The sequence below is a fragment of the Etheostoma spectabile genome, chromosome 18 (assembly GCF_008692095.1).
Source record: "Etheostoma spectabile isolate EspeVRDwgs_2016 chromosome 18, UIUC_Espe_1.0, whole genome shotgun sequence".
Taxonomy (NCBI): domain Eukaryota; kingdom Metazoa; phylum Chordata; class Actinopteri; order Perciformes; family Percidae; genus Etheostoma; species Etheostoma spectabile.
This window is the reverse complement of record NC_045750.1, coordinates 8,974,350-8,993,872: the sequence shown is the minus strand read 5'-3', so window position 1 is coordinate 8,993,872 and position 19,523 is coordinate 8,974,350. Positions and strand designations below refer to the sequence as shown.

Below are 19,523 nucleotides of genomic sequence, written 5' to 3'. Positions count from 1 at the left end.
TATTTATTCAATAAATTCAAATTTTGTTTTTTGCACGTTGGGCAAAATGCCTTTGTTGTGACACTACTGTGACATGAATAGTAACACTATTTATTACACATTACTGTCATGATTCCAGGTTTCCAGGCTCCAGATGTCTAGTTCACCCTGGCCATCTCAGTGAATTTAGCGGTCGCTTTTAAAATATAAGTATTTTTGCGCTGTCAAACGATTAAAATATTTATTTGCGTTAAAGTCACAGTTAACTCGCAATTAATCACACAATTTTATCTATTCTAAATATCCCTTGATTTGTTTTTGTTCCATTATTTATTCTCATTTTAATGCTCTTTAAATGCTCTTATCAACATGGTAAAGCTTATGTATGGAAAATATGTCACAAAAAGTTAATTTTTATTCCATCATTTACACTTTCAAAATAACAGAAAACAAAAAATGGCGTCTGACAACACTATTATTATATATATATATATATATATATATATATATATATATATATATATATATATATATATATATATATATATATATATATATATATATATATAATCTCTCTATCTCTCTCTCTTTCTTTGGGATGACTCTTTGCGGGAGTCATCCCAAAGGGATTAATAAAGCTCACTCTCTCTCTCTCTCTCTCTCTCTCTCTCATTTTATGATATTCCAGGAATTCCCTGACCAATAGGTGCCCTGCTGGCTTCATGTGTAAGCCATCCTACAACAGAGGGTCAATCTGACCCAGTGGGGCTAAGCAGCCCTCCCACACTCCCTACTGTTTACTGCTGTTATACTTTTCAGAGGACACCATGACTGTAGGAATCCCACCAACATATCTGGTGTCCAGCTGGGACAACAGATGGGTAGCAGCTTCACTTTGCAGAGCGCAGTGAAAACAAGCCAGCAGTAGCTGGGAGGATGAGAGAGAGTTGGGTTATCGTCTGAAGGTCTATGTTGCAACCCTTCTGAGAAAAACAAGGTGTGGGTGAGTGAGGGAAAGTAGTCTTTCATCTCCCAGTGACAACTGTTGATGTAGCCTACTGAGGCTAATTTAACAAACAAAAAAACCCGCCAGGACACTCCCTGGATATTAATATGTGTAATGTTAAAATGTGAAGCAGAGCTTGTTAATGTCTTGTCTGCTTTCTGTCCCCAGAGTCAGAACTAAACAGGGTGAAGCAGCGTTCAGTTTCTATGCTCCTCATATCTGGAACAAACTCCCAGAAAACTGCAGATCCGCTGCTACTCTCAGTTCTTTTAAATCAAGGCTGAAAACTTTACTTTTTGATGTTGCCTTTCTCTAAATGGTGTTCATTTCTTTAATGTTTAATTTCTTATACTGCACTGTAACTTTTATTCTTGTTTTATCTGTTTTTATTTTTTTATTTTTAACTGTTTATTCTTGTGTTTTATCTGTGTTTATTTTTTAACTGTTTAACTGTTTTTGTGTAAAGCACTTTGAATTGCCCGGTTGCTAAATTGTGCTATACAAATAAAGCTGTCTTGCCTTGCCTTAATGTTCAACATCTAATGACCAAATAACAGGCGTGACAATAAAAACAGACACTGCAACATTTCACACTTTTGAAAGTAAACCTACGACAACCTTTAGTGCCAGTTGTGGACCTCTTACCTGTCTGATGAAAAAATCCCCATGGATCAGGGACACTAGGCCAAAGTTAGTGTATTTGAACACATGGTCCATCAACCACATCATTTTTTGTACCACCTGAATAAGAGAGGAGAAATACAATAGAAATATCAATCCCACATTCACCTGTAAGCAAAAAGCACATGAGTTTGATCCCAGGGCTCAAAACTAATAATGCCCCTCTGAGCACTTCCGCCCTCATGACTTGCACCGATGCAGCTTTGGCTTACTGTCCTTTCACTGCTAAGAGGATAAACTGGGCCAGGGATGCAGTTGCTGAGGCGGATCAGGTCAGGTTTGTGCAGCTAGATAGCTCCAGTGCAGTGCCCGCATCAGCCAAAAAATAAACATACAGCAACATCACGGCTGTCCCCAACGTCCCAGAATTCACAGCAAATCTCCAGCATGATTTGGGTGGCAGAACAGCAAGCTGCATGTTTGGAGTTAAATAATCAATTACTTCAGTGAAAAGTGACAGACTTGACTTTCAGGCTCAACAGATAATTAGAGTTGTTCCGATAATTATACCAATATTGGAAATGCCTCTGATACTGCCTAAAATGCTGGTATTGCTTAGGATGCGGAATCAGTATTGGGAAGGGAAAAAAATGTTATCAGAACATCTCTACAGATAATGTGACTTTTCTATAATGATATTTTATTTTCTAATGTACTTCTGTTGCTGACAATATGTTGTAGGAAATAGGAGCCATTTCTGTATGGTTTTAATTTGCATTTGGCTACATGTCAACCTCAGCAATTAAGCAAGTAGCTGAGCTCTTAACAATGTCTGAGTAACACTGAGGGAAAAACTAATCAGAGAACGCAGCTACAAAGTGACTGACACTACAGTCTAGAGCTGTACATTTTGTAGTGTGCTGACATTCGTGCCTGAAGAAGAGTAAGCTCTGCTGTAATTTTGGGCCTTTTACTTCCCGGTTAGACAAAAAGCATAATGTGAGCACTTTAAATGAATGCAGATGAATTTCAATGTGCAACTTGTTATACACTCATGACCACACGGAAAAACTGTTTTCCATCCCCCCCCAAAAAAACTTTGAAATATGCTTTTTAGCTGCAATTCTCTCTGTAATAAAACATTTTGTGTCAATAAATCAAATTACACAATACAGATATCATTGTCTGTATTAATGGTTTACGTTACCAGAGACAACTATGTGAACTTTGTATGTGAACATAATGAGTCATCTTCTGTGAAAATGTGTTGAGCAATTATCCTCAAAGTATCCTATTGAAACAGAGTATCCTATTGCAACAGAGGACGAGGAGTGCGTGCACACTGATGTGTGGACACGTTTAACTTCCCTGCCTGTTGAAAATTATCAGTGTGAAAGAATGCAAAGCAGCCACCGCTCGAATCTTTGCACTTCGGTGGTTGGCTCCCTGCCTCATTTGAATGCAGGAAACCACAGCACTGCTTTGCGAGGCCGTCTGTCTCTACAAGTCTGTTTTGACTTGACAAAAGGCATCATCCCAACACTATGGTTCTCTCCTGTTCTTCTAAAAGGGCTTTCTCCTTACAAAAATAACTCTGGGATGCACTAAACATCATAACTGGATAACTGACAGTCTAATTGCTTGTCTCATAAACAACTATCATTTTGGCCAAACAAACTGACAAATACATTGGCTAACCTTTAACAAACATCCTTAAGACAATGTGTTTTCAGAGCAATGTGTGCAATTCTACAGGAACCCCTTACTTGCGGTGACTAAGACATAGAAACATGCCCAGACAGCAGCCTGTTCAGCAAAATACAGATGGTGCCGAGTACCCTGCAGGTTCAAACTACTGCATTGCTTCTATTTACAGCGATGTGACCCTGTTCAGCCTAAACGTTATATTCCAAGATTTTCTAAAAAGGGACAGAATGAGGTAACTTTCTCTCTCTGTTCTTACCATGCCCTTGTCTTGCAGGCACATCATGAGCGTACACACATCTCCTGTGGATTGGTGGTTGACAATGACCATGGCTTCTTCTTCAGAGATGGGCCGTACATCGTCCCCCCACTCGGTTACTGCGTGGCGAAATAAACCGAATAACACATAATGGTTAAACAGGAAGTTTCCCATGGAGTTTTACTGCAAACTGTCACTAAAACTCATTGTGTCTGTAATTTAGGTCTAACAACCACGTTGAATGCATGTTCCTCATAAAACAAGCAAAGCCTTTTATAAAAAAATAAAATAAATAGAAAAGAAATCAGATCATTTATTGTTTACATCCATGTTTGCTAGACAGCAGTCGTCTTCTTCACTGTCTATTTGTGCATTTATACTACTCTTGGCAACCAATCTGTAAAACCATTGGCAGGAATGTCCCAGTCTAAAACTCCAAAAGGTACCTTTAAACATAGAGATCTCGGAGTGCACACCTCTGCCAAAAATGCACTCTCCACTATTTGTTTTTAATTTAAAATTAATATTTTATAGGCATGAAGATGTGAATCAAATACATACTGACAGACCATCATGACATACCCCAGTGTTTCACTCAAGTGAAGCAATTCATAAGACACTGGCAAAATAAGAAGAAAAACACACAAATAAAAAATAAAAAAACACCTGTACGGAATACCAGACAGTTGTTCATCGTTAATGTTTTTAATTGTCAACACAATAAAAATAGAGTTAAGTAAGGCATCTTTGGTATACACACTGAAATCCAATTTGCTTGTACCAACAGTGAATGTTACCCCTTTAAAAACTAACCGATTGTCCTGGCATTCTCTCACTACTGGTTGTCTGCTCTCTGATCTGCATATTCTCCCTGCCTGGATCACAGAGCAATGGTTTATTTCCATGCTAGTACTTTCTACAAGTGGGTTGGAAAAAATGTTAATCTGTTGTGGCGAAATTAGTTTCAGTCGATTACATCATGTCATGGAAACATTTGAAGCTCCTATTTAGGCATTTTGCTGTATAAGAAATAGTCATCATGTGTATTAATTGATGTTGAAGATGAATGACAAAATGTTGGCCATGTGGTTTGAAATGAGAAAGGAGAAGTGAGTTTCAGGAAATGGTATCACAATCACTCTCACTATTGACCACTCTGAGCAGAGCAGAGGAAACTGTCCAAGAAAAAAAGGGATGGTGTGTAATTTCATTACATAGAACCAGACTTTCAAATCCATCCTCACATGCCATCATCCACACACCAAACGTGGGTTCTGGTGCAGCCACATGATGTACAAGGTGTATCGTAGTTTAAGAAGAAGATGCAGATACTAAAGGCTGAAAATCCTAACCCCACTTGTAAAAAAAAACAAAATATGTTGTTGAGTTATCATATTGATTTTCAAAATCAGTATTTCAAAGTTAAATGGTGTATGTATGTCTAAAGATTGCTCAAAAAGCAGAAGAACCAACTTAGATAAGGGCATTTTATGGCATTCTGGCAAATTATATTAGCTAACATTTTAATATCAGTTTCTAGAGTCACATAATTCAATTTTCCCAACACTGACTACGTTTCCTGAACCATCTACTTTCATTTATTTTTGGTAAAGATCACAACAGGTACTTGACAAAAGATGTGTCAACATTATGAGCGGACTTGTTAGTATGGGAGCTGCCAGCCTGACATAACATTTTCATAAGCAGTAAATTAGGTCTAAAACCTGCAACAACATGAGATCAGGCGTATTTGCATGCCTATGATCCATAAATAATGCTTTCCTCTTCAGTGAAACCACACAAGGCATCCATGTAGAGGTGTGAACAGAACTGTGGCTTTGTTTGGTGTCAAAGTGATAAAAATAATACAAAGCAAAATATAGCTGCAAGCTGCAGTTCTTTGGGCCAAGTACAGGCACATCAAGCACGGTACAATGCACACAGGTACACCGAGGTCTCATCTACCACCAGAACTAGAGATGGTCCGATACCATTTCCAATATTGATTCTGATACCTGGGTCTCGGCCAATACGGAGTACTGATCCATAAAATGATAATATTTTATTATGTTTTTTATATGATTTCTATCGTTGTTGTCGGTCTGGCTCAGGTTAAACTCTTTGTGAAACACGACACAAACAATGAATGTTTCTTTATTCATCCAGTTTGACAGTCAGTTGTAACATAAAAACATAAATAACCAGAACAAACAAACCAAAAAAAAAAAAAAAACACACGATTGGTTCTTGCCATAATATGAATTCTAACAGTTGTCCAATAGGGCTGTCGGCTGTGCATTAACCTGACTTCTGCACAACACAACTGATGGTCCCAAACTTTTGGCCTTACGATCTATAATTTTTTGGGCGGCTTTGCCCTTCATTCTAAAGTGACAGTGGATAGACAGCAAAGGTGGGGGGGGAGACGGGGATGACACGCAGCAAAGGGCCGCAAGTTAAACTCAAACCCGGCCCGCTGCAAAGGACTCAGCCTACATGGGTCACACGCTCTTACTGGGTGAGCTAGAGGCCGCCCCCACCAGAACAATTTTGTTAATGATCCGACAAAATGTTATGACGATATGACTCATCTCCTGTTTTTCTGACTTTACGGACGGCTTCCCTCAAAATGTCACAGCCAATTAATCTTATGCTGAATTAGTGATGTAGACACCAAATCAATGATTAGTCAGTTGCTGTTCATTCATGTCAAGAAAAGCTTATGATCGTGTGACCGTGGCAGGAAGCAGGTGATTAAAACGACAGCGTTAACTGGTGATGCAGTAACAAGATATGGGCTATGAAAAGCTGGTCATGTAACCAGTCATGGATCTGGCTTTTGATCAAAGTGTACTGGTATTGTAACATGTAAATACATAGTTTTTTTATTTCTATTTAAATCCCACCAAACCTTGTATATGTCATTTCAGATGTGTGTATTTATATAAAAAAAAAAAAAAAAAAAAAGATTCAGCAGTCTGGCATTTAGTACGACTACACTGATATGCAATTCCAGATATAACCTACATTCTGTGTGTAATACAGCAAAACTAAAACAGCTGTCAAAAACGGACCTTTCCAAAAAACTCTCCGTATGTTTGCCCTTGGGTCTTTGTAGAGTCTTGCCTAGTGGGATCTTTAATAACGCGTTATGAACTCCTCCCAATTGAAGGCCATATCTAAAGTAATCATAGCTCATGTCCATTAGGTTTGTGGTTAATTTGCGATTCAGAACTTGAATTAAAAAACAAAATACTTTGTTACTCAAAACTAATACACCTAACATAAATACATGAACAAGTAAAACTATCAAATTCCATTCAATCTAATTTGAATCAATGTTTAATCATATCAGAGAGGCTTTGGATTACAGAGTATCACTGGTTTTCTATCAGCTTCTACACATCAAATCCTTTCAAAAGGGAGAGACACGTGGTTAATGTTTTATGATAATTACTAATGACGTGATCTTCAATAGCGTGCAATGTGTTAAATCATTGAACCCTTGCAACGGTTTCTCATTTACAGCAACACTGTCAACCTCTATTATACAGCGTCTCTATTCGTACTGACAGGAGTGGATCTCCAACAGCCACTTGCTCTCTCTCTTCCCTGATTTACATTGTCAGACCTCAGAGCATACAGGCTACTTACTAAACATTCATCTGTGTCTTATTGTTGACGGGATAAACACAGGAGCTGCAACAAAAGGAGGAAACATAACTGTGAGATGAGGGATGACAACAATAGCCCTCCTTTAGAACACATAAGTTGCCTTTGTAATTTAAAACACACTTTAACAGCTCAGAAAACCACACAAGTGAAAAGATTTAGCAGGGGCTGCAATTGTCTGTTGGATCTCACCACAGCTCAGGGCGGGTCTGACCGGCTCCAGCTCTGTGTAATCCAAATTTGGAATCAGTCAGGCCTTAGGGTGCATCTACTCCGATACTGTCTAAAACGCTGGTATTGGTATCAGGAAGTCCTGGAGTTTATACATCAATCTGATATCACGTCCTAAAGAAAATCTACGTTAAAGTAGTTTGTTTATGCTCTTTTTTCCCTTATAACTTACTTTCAAACTGGATGATGAAAGAAAGTTCTGTGGCGTTTATTGTTTGTGTTTCTTTGTTTCACAAAGAGTTTAACCTGAGCCAGAACAACAAATATCTAAATCAGATCACATCCACACAGGGATAGTTGTACAGCTACAGCTGTTAAAACCTAATAAAATATATGACACACTACTGGATCAGTGCTCGGTTTCGGCCGATACGCAGGTTCATGAATCAGAATCTGTATCGGGAAGGAGAAATTTTATCGGACTAGGGCTGAACGATATTGTGTTTTAGCATCAACATCGCGATGTGCTAATGCGCGATAGTCACATCGCAGGACGTTACGATGTTGACGCTAAAACATTTTTGCTGCTTGATAGAAAAGTAAACTTCCACCGTTGTCCTTTTACATGATTGTTACCGGCCGACCCTTCCTTTTTAAGACAGGCAGCCATGTGGGCAATGTGTGTATGTGACGTTAGTCCGACGGGGTTTGTTATGGCGAGTGAGGCTGTCCGTGTGTAGAAAAGTACCGTAGGCAGCAGCTGACACATAGTGATGCGCATAGTTCTGATGGGTAGACAGTGTTTTATGTTTACTGCAAATACAAACTAAATCACCTGATTAATTCAACATAATTACAACGTCTCATGGCCATTACTTTTTTCATATTGCACTATATATCGCATGGGGAAAAAAATATCGCAAAGATTTTTCCAATATCGTGCAGGCATATATCGGACCATCTCTAATTCAAAGCAGCTAATGTTTGAGTAAGCTCTCTACTACCGCTCTGTCTTTGCACACAATAGGACAAATAAACCAGGGTCATTACACTTTCTGGGGTCAGACAAAAGCCTTTCTGGAGGAAGTCAATACAGAGTACAACAAGACACTTTTTTTTTTTTTTTTTTTTTTTTTTAAATCGGCACAGTTGGTGTAATAATGAAAAAGATAAGGAGTACTAGTACGGTCACAGCCATTAACAAGGCTGAACGTGATGGGTTCATCTTGACATTGAATTTAGGCAGTCACGCTATAAAATAAAGTGACAAAGATCCGTCAGTACAGCACACAACCCAACTGGGCTACTCAAAGAACAATACATTTGACAGGTTGCCTGCATAGCATTGTGAAGACCTTGCCGTCTTGCTGGGCGATATGGTATTAATACTATTGTGATGTATCAGGGAAATTTATAACAAATGATATTTGTCTGGTTAATTTTTCCTTACATATCCCCTCCTGAATATGACAGACAGCCATTTGACTCTACTTTTCCATACCAGCTACCACCAGATAACAGGTTGTTACTAAAAGATGTGACATCTGAAGTGCATCTTCAAGGGACCTTTTGATTGTTTCACTCTGACAAAATTATCAACAGGAATTGAAAACATTCTTAATTATCAAATTATCCGATGCGTACAAATCCAGGATCAGTTTAGTTGAGCAAAAAAAAAGAGCTTTCCTGAAATAAAACAGTTATATCTGTTCATCATGTCTACTACATAACTTGTAGGCAGACATCCAAATACAGCCGGACCTTTAAAGGTTAAAACCTGTGCAATTATATGCAAGTGTAGATTCCACTGAATTAGATGCAAGATCTGCTGTCAGGCTCCTAGGAGAAAAGCTTTTCAAGCAACCCATCAGATTAACCATTTCTGTATGACTCACAGTAAAAGGCCAACTCATTTCCGACAGGATAGTTTTGATGACAAAAGGTTCATGCTGGTCTCATTCCACCTTAAAATTCAACCTACGGTACCTCCTGCTAGCTATTCAGCATGTTCATATGACATGTAGTCATGTAATATATTATATGATATTTGATAACACACTACATGGCTGCTTTTAGACCTTTGCGGTTAGGTTTGACACATTGTCTGTGCTGCAGCCTGGCAACATATGTTTTTTTTTTTTTTAAATATTCCAGTCACGCAAGGAGATCTCCTTAAGGTTAAAGAACATGTGGTCAGGTTAGCTCAGTTGGTAGAGCAGGCGCACATATCTATAGAGGTTTACTCTTCAACGCAGGGGCCGCGAGTACAACTCCGATCTGAGGCCATTTGAAGCATGTCATTCCCCTTCTTTCTCGCCTTTCGTGTCTTCATCTGTCGTGTGGAATTAAAGACCTAAAATGACCATGGTGAAATGGTGATATAAGAAGGAATTGAAGAAAAAGAAAGAAATTGGGATGGAGGGGAACGAGCTGTTGGCATGTTCAATTTAGGCCTTTATTTCACCTCCTGTCCTCTGGAGAATTAGCTCAACTCTCACGAGAACAAGAATCGAGAGCATACCTCTAGAAGAATGACACATCTGTGACACCTGACAGGACTGCGGGGGGTGTACGTACCCCTAAGGCAATGTCATTTCATAAGGAGCATGCCTTCAGCCTCGCTGGAGTCCCCATTGTTGCAGGAGACAAGCGTAAATGATATCAGAGAGATGGGTCATCTGTCAGTTAGAATACATTAGGGAAATTGTCTTTGAGAGATGACACAGTTAGCGCAGCAGGATGACAGCCATGCTGCAAGCACACCGTCTAATCCGGTATTGGTGGTCAGCTAAACGGTGTACCACTGCTGACCTTGCTGTCCCATTGCTACACTTCTTTCTCCCTCTCTAGAGGGAGACATGGGTCTAAAAGTAGTAATCATGATGAAAGCTGGGCTGGTATTAGATTACTGCAGATATTTTATTGTTTTAGTTAGTAAGTAACAAGAAATTGCAGTACAGAAAAGCTTGTTGATTTTTCTTTTGATGTGCACAAGCAGGTGGAGGTGGAAAGAAGAACAACTGTAATAAAAACATAAAATTGAATAGATATGCCCCATAGTCATGATACCCAATCCAGCTCTTTAGGTCAGTATCGCCTGATATACGATATCAATATCGGATTGGTACATTCCTAATCTCCATATGGTACATGTCTAAAACATATCTTAAAATGTTAAGTACTGAAAAAATGATTAAATTTGACTCAACAGGACAAGACATTTACCACATATGTAGAACAATGTCCACAGCCAGGGTCTGAGAGGGCATGAACAGGTTACAGTAGCAGCCCAGCAGGTTTTTTGGAGTAAAAAGGTCTCATGAATTGCCTGTAATTCCTTCCCCTCAGTAAAAGCTAAAAGCTCATTTGACTCCCCCCGTTGCTTCTGAAAGTTTGTTGCATCAAATACGTCACAACATGTTAACATTAAAATATGGATTTACCACATTATGTGTTGTTCATCCACATCAATACCTCACAGTCTTTCTGTACACCGGGGAATGAAACATTACTTATGCAAACATGTTTCAGGGCTTCTGAACAAAAGTGATGTTAATTCCCATTTGTGCCATCGCCCTCTCAAATGACCCAAAGCTGCAGTATAATAAATTCATGCTGGGTCACCTCCTTCACAACATGACTGCACGTGTATCTAACCTACAGTAGATTTTCATGCAGTATATACATTATACATTTACCAAAAGCTGTAAGCAAGACACCAAAAGGTATCTTGCCCTAAATAGAAGCTTTCAAAAGTGTACCTGGCTAATGCTTTTATAGCAGCTATTTGCATCGATCACAAAGACACTGCCAGCACAACAAGAAACATTAGAAATACCAAATATTGTTCATGTCAAACAAGACAGGAGACATAATTTGACAAAGATCCGACAAACCATAAAGCTCAGCTAAGGTGTATAGACTGAAAAAAATCATAAAGCTGTAAACTGTCTCAGTCCAACAGGTGCAATTAAGATAATTCAGGACAGTTAGAGGGATGTCAATCAAGTATAATCTGTGTACACCCACACAGTCCAGAGAGTAAGTCTAATGAGCCAAGTGACTAATAACACCTTGTGTGGGTGTATGATGGCTGTACAAAGGCTTCAAAACAAACCAAGAGCCATTTCTGTTACAGCTTAAAAATGAGGTGATGTACTCTGGATTTACTACAGCCCTACATACTGCTTAACACATCTTAAATTTAATCGTTGTACCAAAACATTTACGCGTATGTACAGTACATGAACTGTAACAAGCTTTTCTCCTGGTTTTGAGAAATCTGATTTAACAGTTTGCCAATTGGTCATTTTAGGCAATGATGTTAAAACAATTCTTGGGTTGCTGTTACTCAAATATAAAGATATTATTTTTTTTATTTTTTAAAAAAGGTGCGCTGTAGAGATGCACCGATTGATCGCTGTTGTCCGGAATTGGCCGATTTTCATGTCATTGGCCATGACCGGTGAACTCAATCAGCGGTTTAGGAAATGTCATAAAGTCGTAATTATACACGGCTCTGCACAGCCGCCTACTGACCTCAGGCGAACAGTCAGCCGCTCTCTCTCCCCTTACGCGGGTCCCGTGATATATGACAGCTACAGTTTATTGGAAAATTGCGTTTGGCACACTGACTTTGATGAAGTAACTGTTTATCAGACCCAGATAAGACAAGAAGATAACGTTAGCAAACGTTGCGGTGCATCTGCCGCCCAGCTGGCCGCTTTAGGAGACGCTGTAGTAAAAAAAAGTTTTTAAAAATAAATAAAAAAAAGAGACTCTGTATTCCTCCGACATGCTATATTATTGTTACTGTCTAAAACGCTTTTCTGGTGGGGAATGTTGGGGATTTGTATTAAAGAAAAAATAGAAAATAAATCTTTGTATGTACTGTGAATTGGTTAGGAAAAAATGATATCGGAATCGGCTAAAATCCGTATTGGCTGGTCCAACTCAACGAAAAATCGTCATCGGCCTAAAAATTGCAACTGGTGCATCTCTAGTGCCCTGCCACACGCATTTCACTTTGTGGTAAGGTAAAATGTTTTTTGTAGGAAAAATGCCTTGGTTACCTTGTTTCAAGCCATTCTAACGTGGTATAAAAAGCCTGAAGGAAGACTGATCGATTTGTGCCAGTTCTCATTATTATTCAATGAATTAAGCTGCTTGACTCTGATTGGCTAACAGCTAGCCAACGAGACCCTGGCTATCAGCATCCTTAACCCAGCACAACTGGGCAAGCTCATGAATAGCAATGAGTTCAGATAACATAACGTCAGATTGACCTGCTTTTGTAATTGATAGCCCGATTTCTCTGCTTATTTCTTTTCAGTGGCTAGAGCTGACAGAGGTAGTAGTAGATCATTTTCACATTCACGGCATATCACAAACACATATGGAACTAACATATTTTGCAAAATACAAGTAAAAACTGTTTTATGTGGCAGGGCACCTTTAAAACCTTTTTAACGTGACGCTTGAACCAGGGAATTTTTGCTTGAGGACTCAAAATTGTTGCCAATTAACTTTCTTGAACTATTTGTTTCAGCATAAACAATATCATAATTTACATGTTCAAAAGTGTTGAGGCACTAAAGGTTAATTTAACCTTGTTTAAGAGCTTGTTGTTTGTCCATCCTATATTTCAAAATATTCTATTTACATAAATGGAAAAGCAGCACAATTTTGAAGCGTAAATGATTCACTGATAATCAAAACAGTTGCAGATGAATTTTATATCAATCCAACTAATCTATTAAATCGACTAACCATTGCAGCTCTAGTTGAGATTACAGAGTCTGTGAAAACTAAGTCAAAGTTAAAGAGTCTAAGACTGTGTGGAAAGCTGACCGGGATCACAAGTCTGGATAATGAGCACAGGGACATGAATAACCAGCTCGATGTTTCATGTAAACTTTAGATTCAAATAACATAACTCAAAACTGGGAAACAAGTGTGCAAAGTCTGCAATTTTACAGTCACCCTCTCTGATCTCTTCATCGACCCAACAGACCACCCACTCATGGAACATGCAATGAAGACTTAATCCTGCTGGCTTAAGTGCACCTGTTTGTGTCCTCTCTGTGTAGTATGTAGTGTGTGTGTGTGTGTGTGTGTCTAAAAGTGCATTCCATTTACCTAGGAACTCGGAAGCTGGAAATGACGTCAAACCCGAGTTGAATGAGTCACATTTACAAGTCGGATTTTCATTGCCTCTAGCCAGGTTAGCCATTGTTAACAATACAAGTTTATAATATAAACTTTATATGTAACATATTACACTGTCTTTGTGCATAAAAACAGCGTAACGACATTTTCCAGAGAGAGAATATGGACAGAAGACAGAAGTGCTTGTAACCGTATGTTACAACAGCTTTCATAACACCGAGCAGCCATGTTGGATTTTTAGCTCAGGGGACTCTGGTTGTCGGAGATCCAACTTTTACCTCGGAAAATCCGAGTACAAATAGAACGCACAAACAGGCTTGGACACTTTGTCAACTACATGGAAAAGGGGGTCAAATAGCAATTCAAGTTACCACATAAGAATAAGGCCACTAAATACCACCGTTTCTTGCAAAACGTTCATACCTTGGCAAGGCAACTTGTGTAACTCATTTTTTCAGGATGATTTAGTCTTGACGCATGAAGTTGGCTGTTTCCAAAATAAATTTAGCCTTCAAATTATCCAGATTAATCCCGAAATGTAGCCTCAATCATCACATGCAAGAAGCTTAGATTAGAAATGATAACAGACAGGTGGGAAAGGCTTCATGATGCTCTGCTAAGCAAAGCAGTCAAGCTAATGATGGTGATGTTAGCCTGTTTTTTTGTCTTCGTTTTTTTAAATTATAAAAAAAAGGTACAATATGTAATATATTTACTGTAGTTAACCCAAAAATGACCCCAATGTCAGATATTAAGGAAACATGCTAAGTTAAAACTAAGTTAAAAAGTTTTCTGATAACAAAGCTAATGCCAGTATGTTCTCCTTTAAAATGTACGTGTCGTGAGGGAAGTTCTGTTTGGCCTGTGTGTTGTTATCAACGGGTTCCCAGATGTAGATATACTTGTACGCAAACCCAGCGCGCTACAGCTGTAATGTTAGTACAGCCATGAAAGCAGCAAACAAATGAACGGGATCAAAGGAGATAAATTTTACCCAACCTAAAAAAAGGGATGTTTCTAATAGTTGCGTGACCAGAGCCGTAACAAACCCCGGGTAAATACTGGAAAGGACACCGAGTTGGCTGGTTTCCTCCTGAACAAGCAAGCATTAACATCAGGCTAATTCATCACGGCCACAAGGGACGGGCATTTTATGTCATTTCTAGATTTGTGCTCTCACAAAACAAACTGAGACACAGCCAACAAAGTGATGCCGACTGGTCCAGGCTAACGCCGCCATGCTAACCCTGCTAACGTCAACCAGGCCAGCAGGCCACGGCTGCATACAATGTGTGGGCTGTAATGGTGAGTTACTTTAAGCCAAGAGAGGGCGGTTGTAAAATCGGTGAGAGAGGACCGTGAGTTTGCAGTGTGTTTTAGCGACTGATTGTAATTCTAAGCCAATAAAGTGTGTTCAGTCCGGTGGAGAGGACGGCGGTTCCTCCTGTAATTCTTAACAGAAAAAGTGTGATTCAGTTGGGTACACAGCGCCGCATGAGCATTGGCTTCTATGACTCTCAATATAGCAGCATGTAACGTTAGCTACTCCTCTGTGCTGTCAAGTAACATCTGGCTATGTGAGACAAGCGTGTAGCAACATTGTTGTGGATGCTCCATCGGCGCGCTTTGGAAGAGAATTTGGCAAAGCGAGACTACGGATGCTGCAGTCTGAGCCTGGCAACTGCCATGAACTTCAAGTCTGGGAAGGAGGGTGCGGGAGAGGAGTCTCTCCAGTATTTTAAAATTTGTACTGCAGTAACTATTTTAAACACCAGCTGTCAGTATTCCATATTGCACCTTTAATAAAAATTAGTATTTTTCAAAGGAATGAAGCTCTGTTTTAGTTATGAATAAATGACACTTCACTGGGTAGAGTTGAGCTGAACTCCAGCAGTTGTCATAATTAAATTTCTACAAGAACAACAGGGAGGATATCTGTCTGTGTCTATTTAACTGTTTTTTTATTAGTGATTATCAAATAACGACAAAGCCTTCTTAGCTGTCATGCAAGCGAGATGCTGCTTGTTTTTCTCATGGTAGTCCAGCATGTGTTTTCTGAATGAAGACATTCTTTCAAAATGTGATACATTTTTAAATGCCTTGGACTCGAACTTGTGGCAAACTTTGCAAAACATTGTAGTTGTTTGATTGATCAACATACTTCCACCCTAGAAAACAAATTTTTGCTTTAGCTTGTACTTGCCCAAACAGGAAAGTGGGTTGTTGTAATTACTTGCCCGACGTGGTGTATTCCTTACCCAGGCCGTTGGGCAACCCTTATTGTTTAACCCTGCCTTCACGCTTCACTTAATGATTCAAACTAAGAAGAAGCTTTAGATTTTACTTCAAGTTCGGGGAGGTCAGTCTAGAAAGTTTTCCTACATATCACCTTGTGTCTTTTTGTCCAAATTGTCCCAATGATAAAAGACACAGCAATATGCCTCTATTTAGTGACTTTATCGTATCTACAAACCACCATTGTTCTGCTTCTCCTCGGGAGGTAATGCAACATCCTCAACCTCTGATGTTAACCAAAGCTCTGCTTCCCGACTGCAGCGGGTCAAGCTGTGAGTGAGTATCACGGTTTCCCTGACATACATTTAGCATGTTTGAGTACAAGTACAGGCTGAACAACATAGCGAAAGAAAATCTTTGTTCTAGCTGTAACTACAAACAAAAAGTGTAACATTTTTTGTTTTGCATGCCGTAAATACAACATACAAGCAGGAATATGTTGTATTGAAATTGTTTGCATTGAAAACAAGTGACACATGTACCAATACATACATAATTTGCAGCCGTTACTTGGAAAGAATGAGGAAAAATATGCCCTGTAAGTGAGAGAGTAAAACTGCAACCTTGGAAAAAGCATCTAAATGTTGCGTGTTGTCCAGATTCAAAAAGCTCAATCCCAGGGTAGTTACACAGGACTGCATAGAGCGTGAAAGGTAAAAGGGTTAATCGAACCAGCCTTGTCGAAGTGTCCTTGAATGTGGGTCACAACACTGATACTCAAACAGCATTCAAGGGTAGTAGTCTTAGATAAATTTATCTAAAGCTAAATTTATATTGCCAGTATTTATTATTCCGTACTGATTTAATGCCCTGATAGAGTTCAGTTTTTTGTAATACGGCCAATATCTGACAGCAGTCCAACACAATTCATCCTTCTGAGCTTAAAAGTAAAATTTAACTTAACTTGGTATTAACATTAAACTCACATTGTCCTGTGACCGCCAGCCATCTTTTTTATATTTGTCACAAGTTTTGCTGTTAAAGTGACATTCAAAAAATGATTTTGTGGCCTGATACGGTTCCCTAATAACTGACCGATGATGCACAGGAGCTGCAAAAATGCCCAATTTCTGATATGACGTTCAGACTAAAAAAGGTCACATCCGCTTAAATCTGGTTTACGTTAGGATAAGAAGCACATATGGGATGGACCAAAGACTTATACACACAGCTAAACTACAAGTGCACAAAATAAATATACCAGAAGAAGTAGTAGACTGCAAATTACAGTGATTGTTCTAGTCAACGGTCTAAATTAAACTTTAGTCACCACTTTCATGATAAAGACGTGGTATCTAACTTTCAAACACTGTCAATCAAGGTCTGTAACACATTTTACTTGATGCAAGACCAGGTGTTCTATAGGCTGAACGCTTTGCATTATTAATCAGTGTGCCTTGTTGCTCCCCATGTTCACCACTTAGCAATTTGTAAGCATTTTGCTTGCCGCTCTGTGCAACCAAACACCACTGACTGCCTGAATCACTTCAAGATATTTAATGAGCCAGCTGAGAGGAACCAACAAACAACTCATGATATCCTGCTGTTCTTCTACTAGTGTCAGATAAGTTTGTTGAACTGTCTCTGTACAATCATTACTAAATCCATTCATGTCTTGATGTAACGCAGTTAGGCCACTGTTTTTTGACACTGTGCTATAAACAAATACATATGACATTTATCGCTCAGCACTTATTAGGGGTCCAAGCTTGAGGGAGCTGGGAACCGCGGTAGTAAAGCTATGCGGTTCACACAGCAGGACTGTGGAACCCTTTTGTTTTTCTAAGGATTTTCCTCCTCCTCCATATTATTATTGTTCTCCGCGTAAAACTCATGCTACAGCCTAAACCGTACAGGATTGGTCCAAAACTCCGCAAAGACCTCAGGCGCAACAATTGACCCACTTCCACCACTAGGTGGCACTATAGCACAAAAAACATTTAACCCTAAAACTCCCAAACGTACATCATAAATTTAAAAACCATATATCCACGCGTTCCTTAGATCCAACTGAATCTTTTGATATAGGCAACGCCCATTTCCACCTAGACGTGAGTGAAAAATCGCAATTTATCTAAAACCAAGTTTTTAAACTCCTCCTACCTAGGCCGTCAATAAATGTAGACCATTGTGAGCCATTTTATCCCTTCTCAGGGTTTGTTGTCTTCCTATCCCTTACAGAAGGTTTTGTATCCAGCCTAGAAGCTCACAGTTTTTCGGGGTCATTGTGCAATTAATCCATACGGTTACATGCGAGCGCGAGCGCGAGCGCGAGAGAGAGAGAGAGAGAGAGAGAGAGAGAGAGAGAGAGAGAGAGAGAGAGAGAGAGAGAGAGAGAGGCACGCACGCTTGTGCTACAAGGTCCTACAACCTTTAACATTCAAGTGACCTCAGTGCAGCACAAATATTTTAATAGCCCAGTTTTTTCCTGGAAAAAAAAATGTTCAGAGATTGACTATGACAACAGGGTTGATGTTTTACAAGCTGTTATAGAAAATGGAATCAGACTGACCAGAGGTGGTAGAAAATCCTTTAGAGGGATATTTGCAACGGCAATGTACCGCCGACCTTGTGGATCAGACCTCCCCACGTCACGCTTTGGGTTCCTCATTCGCAAGCTCCGCCGTTGACTGGCGCAATGAGGCTTGGACCCTGTCATAACTGCTTGCAGTTCTAGTTTACGATTCACAAGCCTCTATTACAGAGTTTCTGCAATGCTGCCGTAAAGAAGATCCAATATCATGCCCACTTTGAACCAAACAATGCCGGCATAATGCTGCCCCAGTGTGTGATTTTAGATAGCATGCTGGCATTCTTGATGTAAAAGAGTCATGACATGTAACAGGTCTGCATCTAGTGTGTGTGTGTGTGTGTGTGTGTGTGTGTGTGTGTGTGTGTGTGTGTGTGTGTGTGTGTGTGTGTGTGTGTGTGTGTGTGTGTGTGTGTGTGTGTGTGGTCCCGCCCTGCCCCTCTTCCTTTTACGAAGGCATCATTCAGCTCTGTGACTACCTTCGCTGTTAGCTTATCGGTGGAACAACTCTGCCCCGCCATTCCATGTTTGTACCGTTTATACAGAACAGCAAAGTGGAATACTGGCACTAGAGTTGGACGGTATTCAAATTTTGATACCGTCAAACCTCCTCCCTATTTTACCACAGTATATGGTATTGCCGTGACTAATTAAAAATGATGACGTAAGGTTCAGACGGCATCAAACTGTTGGCTAGTGCCTACACCGTTCAGAAACTGAATACCAAACACTAATACTGAAACACCTCTCCTTTCTCATTAGGTCAGAACCCCAAAAACTGCCAAACTGCAGAAGTTGTGTTCTTCTTCAAGACCAGGTGACTCGGTGCACGACTTGCCATCTTGGCGATGTTTGAAAAGCACCAATGGTTGTTTAACAACATTTACTACTGATGTGAAAATATATTTCCAAAATCCTTAAGACTCTTCTACCCATCTGGATGAAGAAAAAAAATTTTTTTTTGATGCATGAAAAAAACAAATGGTGTTTCCTTTCTTTTTTGAACAGAAGACGTTAGCATGTAATTTTATATGAAAATATAAAATAGTATCAGGGAATATCTATGAATCAAATATAACTAATATTAAAATGATTACATTTTGGTTCACGTTGTATGA

At 39.4% G+C, this 19,523-nt stretch overlaps 1 protein-coding gene across 1 annotated transcript in view; it reads right to left on the bottom strand.

Annotated features, from left to right (window-relative positions):
- lpgat1 (lysophosphatidylglycerol acyltransferase 1) overlaps positions 1–19,523 on the bottom strand; it is a 44,221-nt gene that overhangs the window by 22,786 nt on the left and 1,912 nt on the right. Inside the window, exons 3-4 of the mRNA XM_032542625.1 lie at positions 3,570–3,688; positions 1,631–1,726 (exon numbers count right to left, since the gene is read on the bottom strand). Coding sequence (XP_032398516.1) covers positions 1,631–1,726; positions 3,570–3,688 — 215 coding nt within the window. The remainder of the gene's footprint in view (positions 1–1,630; positions 1,727–3,569; positions 3,689–19,523) is intronic.